Source organism: Hirsutella rhossiliensis (assembly GCF_020360975.1).
Source record: "Hirsutella rhossiliensis strain HR02 chromosome Unknown scaffold00008, whole genome shotgun sequence".
Classification (NCBI taxonomy): domain Eukaryota; kingdom Fungi; phylum Ascomycota; class Sordariomycetes; order Hypocreales; family Ophiocordycipitaceae; genus Hirsutella; species Hirsutella rhossiliensis.
In genome coordinates, this window is record NW_025408674.1 from 1,306,323 (window position 1) to 1,313,587 (window position 7,265).

At 50.5% G+C, this 7,265-nt stretch overlaps 1 protein-coding gene across 1 annotated transcript; it reads left to right on the top strand.

Annotated features, from left to right (window-relative positions):
* Positions 1 to 17: 17 nt before the first annotated feature.
* On the top strand, positions 18 to 878 carry HRG_07446 (DDE superfamily endonuclease domain-containing protein; the record flags this gene model as incomplete). The annotated part of the gene is made up of 5 exons (XM_044865917.1): positions 18 to 58; positions 108 to 292; positions 341 to 425; positions 490 to 824; positions 874 to 878. 5 exons carry the CDS (start codon positions 18 to 20, stop codon positions 876 to 878), a joined length of 651 nt encoding a protein of 216 aa, XP_044718881.1.
* Between the last annotated feature and the right edge of the window lie 6,387 nt (positions 879 to 7,265).

Below are 7,265 nucleotides of genomic sequence, written 5' to 3' on the forward strand. Positions count from 1 at the left end.
CGCCAGGCTTCTCAGAAATGGGGGATACCCCAGAGTACTATTTCCAGCAGAATGCGAGGTCAGTCGGCATTAACCGACCAGGAACAACCTGGAAAACTCCTATCCAGAGACCAGGAGGCCAACTTGGTTGCATGGACTCTTCGCCAAGAATCTCTGGGTTACGCTCCGTCCCAGAGTCAAATCCGCGCCTGCGTTGTTGCCGTTCTGAAACAGCAAGGCTGCGACTCAAGATTGGGACGTCATTGGGTAGAAAAGTTCATTCAACGCCATCCAGAACTTAGAAGCAAGGTCGGTAGGCGTCAGGAAGCCAACAGATTCGACTCATTTACTCCCAAAGCAGTGCACTGGTACTTTGACGTCAGGGAGAAGGAGTACGGGTGGATCAAGCCGGAGAACACCGTGAATGTTGATGAAGGGGGGATTATGTCGGGTTTTGGTATGCAATCAACTCTCCATAGGCGATATAAGCTAATACAATTTCTTTGCTAGGTCTGGACAGTCTGGTGGTTGGAAGTTTGGACCTAAACGGAAGACTCTTCTCAAGGGACCCCAGTCCCGCAGCTGGACCACTTTTATAGAGGCCATCACCGCCGACGGGCGCGCCTTGACTCCTGGCATCATATTTAAGGGCAAAGATCTCCAGGCACAGTGGTTTAAGGACGAGTTTCGAGAATTTGCGGATTGGAACTACATAACTTCACCAAATGGATGGACGGACAACCACATTGCCGTCGAATGGCTTGAGGAAGTCTATTTGCCTCAGACGCGACCTGACGACGACTCTGAGGCCAGGCTTATCATTCTGGATGGGGAGTCATGCAACGGTTCGTACTTTGTTTTTACGGCGATGAGGCCCTGCTGATTTGACGACAGAATAAGTGGATGGCTACGTGCTTTCTGAACAATGTCTACTGTTGTTATCTTCCATCTCACTGTTCTCGTAGCCTCCAGCCATTAGAAAACGTTGTTTTCAATGCTATAAAGACAGCCTACCGGAAGGAGCTTGACAGACTGGCTTCTTTGACGGATTCCACGCCTGTTGACAAGGTCAATTTTATACGTGCGTATGCCACGGCACGTCAAACGGGAATGACAACAAGAAACATCTTGTCCGGTTGGAGAACCACTGAAATTGGCCAATCTCGCGTTCCAAGGCGTTGGGGCATCCTGAGATCCAAGGAGACAAAGTTACGGCATCCCCGGAACATAGGCCGTTTTTGGACTCTGACGACACCCCGAAATCTAGCCGCCATATTCGTGATCTTGGCAAGAACAGAACACCTACGACTCGGAGGCGATATGCCAAGACAGCGAAAGGCTGGGAAACTCAAGAACAGACACTAGCAGAACATGGTAGTAAAATTGCTAGGCTGGAGGAGGAAGTGGACAGGCTGAAGAGAGGAAGAAAGAGAAGAGCGATCCCTAACCCAAATAGACGCTTCATGCGTCTCGCCGAAGCTTTGGCGGCCGGTGAGGCCGTCCCCGAAATTGGGAGTCCAAAGAAAGCCGTTGTGGTGGATTGCGACTGGTTAGAGGAGGTGGTGGAGTCGGAGACGGAGACAGCTTCGGTGATTGAGGTCAACGTATCTGGGCCTCCGCAGCGCACCACGCGACAGGGTCGCGTCATAAAAAGACCAAGAACCAATTAGTGTGTTCAATTCTCATTCAAATGATGTATCTTTTATATTTATATGTACATAGTTCGCCGAAATATGAGCAGTTCAAAAATCAGATTTTGGGTGAGGTTTGTCTCATTTGGCGGAGCATAAGGGGTGAGCAGAAGGGGGTAAGCATGGTACCCCTTTGTTTTCCGGACTTTGTAATCCTGGATTCTTACTTTCTCGGACGTTTTCAGACCCTTCGCACAGTGGTGCACACTCACAAAGAAACTTTGCAGAAAAGGCATATGATGTAGTAATGGGGTAGTTGCATCGTATTTCGTGTCTCTGTCTTCCTCTCTTTCTGTCCTAAACTCGTAGTATATGTATATGGTTAAGGCAGGCTGGGGCCCCAGCCTCTCGACTGGAGACGTTCCAGTCTTTAATAGGAGCTTTCAGCCTCCTCGTTAGACGCGGTTGTCAGCTCCTTGTTGGCGTAGCTGCCCATGGGTGACCTGGCTAACTCGACCAAGAGACGTTCTTCGCAACACACACAATGTATCGATTGATGATACTCGCATTGGCAAACATTTTCTTAATCCAAGCATTAGGTTTCCAATGAGAAGTTTTAAATTTAGTAAAAGTGTTCAACTTCTCAAGGCAAAGGGCAATTTAGGGTTAAAGGATGGCAATTGCTACACCGGCATGAACAAATGGCTACACCGGCATGACTCTTACACCGGCATGACTTTTACGGCCTCTGATTGGTCTATCCCTTGTTGTTAGTGCATTTGGATTCTGCCAACAGCTCCCGTTGTACCCCGGGGCTTTACTCTGCAAATTGCGACGCCACGCATCTTCGCCAGCCAGCTATCACGCTAATTACTCCTTCGTTGCGAAGCCTACTGAGAATAATTGTTCCCGACTTTGCAAAGCCACAGGACTGCAGGAGCAGTAGTGTTTCGGACTCCTTGCTGAGACCAACACTCAAACACAAGCTGTATCAGACATCGCCACAGCCTCGTTTTCAAGGCTATCTGCACCACAAACCAGCTCTTTCCCTTGTACTGAAGTAGTCCCCCTCTTTCTCTCTTTCATCGTCGAATCGACTGCCCTGTTAACCATGTTCTGCTCCGTGCGTGCGACACTTTTCCTATCGCGATCAAGACCGCCAATTCGGCATTAGTTATGTCCCAACCTGGCTTTGGATCTAACTCGGTAAGAAACCGACGACGACGGAGCTACCAATCACGCCCTCGAAAACGACAGCGGCAGAACCAGTCTGATAGTTCAAGACCACCTTCGTCTAGTAGCATAGGGACGAGCATTGGCCAGCAGCGGCAGGCGAAGAAGTGAGTGGGAGCTGCTTAACAGCGACGAGGAGGCTCTTCCTTCTATAGTAGTTAGATAATAGAGACGTAGATAGCTGTCCCTAAGGGTGGACTAGAATTGACATTATTTCGTGTTGCAAACTAGACTTCATTTTAGTGCTCGCGGCTCGCCTCAGTTGAAGATGGGGCCTTGTTAAGAGATTTGGCTTCACCGCCTTCACGCGGATGTACCTGTGGATCAAGGAACGAATGGAGCGAATCAGAGGCTGTAAAAGTCATGCCGGTATAAGAGTCATGCCGGTGTAGCCATTTGTTCATGCCGGTGTAGCAATTGCCTAAAGGATAGGTATGTCGTATAGGCGGGATGGCTCCGGACAGACAGGTTCAGACAGACATATTGCAGGGATTATCGCGCTAAGCATGGGTTAAAAGCCATCGCGCCTTGACTACAACCTGAACGGGAATAATCGTTCATCGCCCTTGCTAGGGTGCGCGTCGCAATAAGAATCGCGTTGTTCAGGTTCAATGGAGATCCAGCATCTCGTCCGACGCGAACGCGAACGCGATGGAGATCCAGTACCGCGACAGCCTCCCGATGATGTCCGCTCCGGCTTCGACAAAGCTGTAGAAGCCCTACCGCAAGAGCATCTCCGCGCTCCTGTTACCGGTGACGAAGTGAACAGCCCCGAGGAAGCCCTTCACTGGTTCCAAAACTATGCATTCACCCAGGGTTTCGCTCTGGTCACTGCCAGCAAGGTACGCGACCGCCTGCGAGTGAATTGTATCCATCACGGTAGAGGTACCCGAAATACTCGAAAGCTGCCGGACATCGTCACAGAGGGAGGGGACCGAAAGAAGGAGCTTACGTACACCAAGGCCAAGGAGTGTCCTTATAGTCTTTATGTCTCCTACAAAACTATCCGGAGCGGCCGCGGAGGATAGAAGAGCGAAAAGGCTGGGTGGTCGGTTTCACTTACGCGTACCATACGCATCCGCCACTTCAAAATCCCTTCCACTACGCCTGCCATAGATCCCGTATCCCAGAGCGGGCTGCGGCAGTCGATCTGGCCCTCGCGCATCGGACTGCCGGCCTGTCAGCAACTGAATCAACCCGGATTCTCGACCAACACGGCTTAGGCAACTGTCTTTCTGCAAAGGAGTTCTACAACCTGAGCCGGTCTGAAGGAGACGCAGCAGTCAAGAAGCGCTTGACGTCTTGCTCACTTGTTTGGAGTTCGAGGACTTCCGTGTTCGTTGCTTCTTCAAATACCTTCTTGACGACCAAGGACGACGGACAGCGCGAGTACTCGAGCACCTGTTCTTCTGTTCTTCCGAGCAGATCCGCCTGGGTAGAAGATTCGTCAGCGGATTCCTCATGCAAACCGATGCGACGTTCAACACCAATTGCCTCCACCTGCCTTTATCTGTCATAGTGGGAATCACAAACACAGGCAAGACATTTCCTCTGGCTTTCGCCTTTATAACATCTGAATCAGCTGAAGCCTTCGAATTTGTGAATGCTCAATTGGCAGAACTGGTCTGGTACGATTGCCCACCACCTCAAGTCGTTCTCGGGGATCAAACCAAAGGGCTCGCTGCCGCGATGGCGGCGTCCCAAGCGAGCTGATCCTCAGGGTGAAGATGGGCAAATATTGCAGCTCTGTGAATGGCATGCCGCAGAGAACTTCAAGAAGCGATTGTTAGACTCGGGCAAATATACGAAGGAACGAAGGGAAGAGCTACTTCGGTTTGTTTGGGATTACATACAAGCTCCCGATGAGGCGCGACTTGAAGAACGGCGAGGCGAGCTGCTCGCAGAAATTCGGGAGCCGGAACGCCTTTATCTCAAGAATAATTGGCAACCGAAAGAGCGCCAATTTGTCCGAGCACACACACGACAGTACCCGAACCTCGGATGTAACAGCACGCAGAGGAACGAAAGCTACCATGTCGTGGTCAAACAGTCTCTGAACAGGCAGCTTCCCCTGCAGGCATCCTGTCAAAAACTGGCCGAAAGCTTGAAGAAATTAACTCAAAAAATCACTGAAGACGAGGATCGGAGCAGGGCTGACGTCCCAAGGCTGTTGGACCGAGCTGCTTTCCGCCTTCTTATCGGGAAGGTTCCACACTACGTTCTAAGCAAGCTAGCTCCGGAGTGGGAGGCAGCAAAAGCTCTAAGATGGAGGCAAAACACTGAGCTCGAGAAGGAGCGGTAAGGTATTGGGCCTTCTCAACGAACCTGGATGTCCCTTCGCGTGTGAGTTCCCACTCAGATACGGCCTGCCCTGTCGACACTGGCTGTACGAGGCTGTTGTCAGGTCCTGGCCTGTCCCACTCAATGTCCCACTCAATGTCCTTCATCCACGCCGGTTACTCGACGGACCTGCGGTGGTACGCAGCTGGACCATGTCTTATGCAAAGCAGCCAGCTCCCGAGGTCACAAAAAATCCAGGGGATCGTTACCAAGATGGCGGTAGGAACATGGTTCTTCAATCGGGATTGGAGGTCGTTCAAGTACAGGGAGCCTCGGCGGACAGCAGGCAGAGGAGTTCTCGAGACTCTTTCGCCTACAGAATGACCGTCTAATAGCAGATTTCCAGGCGCAGGTACAGTCAAGAGCCCTCCTGCCTCCGGAATTGCCGGAAGCACTGCATTCGCCTGGCTTGAAGAGGTTCAAATCGCACGGTAGCACGAAAAGGCGATCCATGACCGGCCGTGAGGCCGCAGAGCATACTGCCGCTCGAGCGGACCGAGCCACTTCGGATTTGCTGAAGGGAGTTGATCAGCTTCCTGACCCTTCCTCGACCCCGTCCTCTCCTTTAGCAACTTCGCCACAGCTTCTTCGGGAAACGAGACGTAGTCGAACACGGAGCACGAAGGATATAGAGAAGGCGACGACTGCTACTGGGAAGTCTCCAGATAGAGCGGGAAAGGCCCGAAAGGGTGAGGAACCCGATATGCCTAAGCCGCGGTGCAAGAAGCGGAAGGCTTCCAAGGAGGATGAAACGCAGTTGGAACTGCAACAGCGGCCTACCCAGGATTGTATACTAAGGGATTTTCCGGTGATCTGCCGGATCTGGCGATTCGCCGGATTTTGGGCTCATTGCATTCCAGCAAAGAACTGAGAATAACTTCACGAATACTATTTGAATTGTTCTAAAATCTTATAAGAGCAGTTAATAATGCTCAAAGATGCCACTCAATCTTTTTGAAGTCATCCAGCCATCGAGGTCGTCTTCTGTTACTCTCCGATCGCGCAAGTCCCCGAAATGCACCCATTGCCTCCCGATCACTATCAACAGCTAAAGAGGGCCTTTGAGGACAGGATATGTCGTTTGAAGTTATCATTGCCTTATTATTTGCGTTATTATATAGTGTGTTTGGTACCTGCAATGCTATGGCCCGCTCTGGTGTGAACGGAAGAGTGACAATTTTTGCAGCGTGAACATCCTGACTCCTCTCGCGACCCTCAGAAGCCACCCGTCGCTCATTCTGCATTTTCTGTGGCTTTTCCACTTTCAAAATCTTCAGCTCTTGTTAATAATGCCAATTTATCTCCTTATTTTGCTTCACGGCCTCCGTCATCCGTCGTTTTCTCCCAATTTCCGCCTCTCATTGCTTCCTCTTCTCTAGAGCGAGAGCTTTTGCTCCGCTGCCTTCTGCTGTCGCTGAAGCTTTCGGGCCTCCTTCTTCAGAGCCTCCTCTTTCTTTTGGAGTCCTTTCACTGTCATTTTTTGGCGAGCTTGAGCCACAATTTTAGAGCTAAACACCTCGTCTGCACTAGAATCTGTACAGCAGAAGAGATCATCTTTGAAGCCTTACCGGTCTGCCTGCGCTGGTTCTTGTGACTACTTGTTCTCTGCATACTTTAACTCTCATATCAAGCACTTAAAACTCATATTGAGGGCTTTCGAGGGTGCTACTCAGCCTTCGGCTGTTGCGGCCAGCATCAACAGAGGACTTCTCGACTACTTCCTGAAATGCGTTCCAAAACACAGTCTAGATCTTCGATTTCAGCAATCCAATGAACCTTTTGATTTGTCTGTGTACTGGATAAGATCATGCGTATACGCTGTTGAGAGAGGCTGAATAACGATACATCAAGGGTTGCAGCCGATGAATGGATTGAGGGGAAACACCACAACGATCACTCGGTGCCGGTCACACCACTCCATAAATTCGATACTAAAATGGTTAAGTGGCCATCGGGAACCAAAGGCGATAAGCACAACCGTTTCGAGCTTTCACCCTGGTAAACCGGTCGAACGTACCGGTGAGCTGCTCATTTCAATATTGTGATTCGTCCACCTCGTTTTTGACGTGTTAAAAATATTTA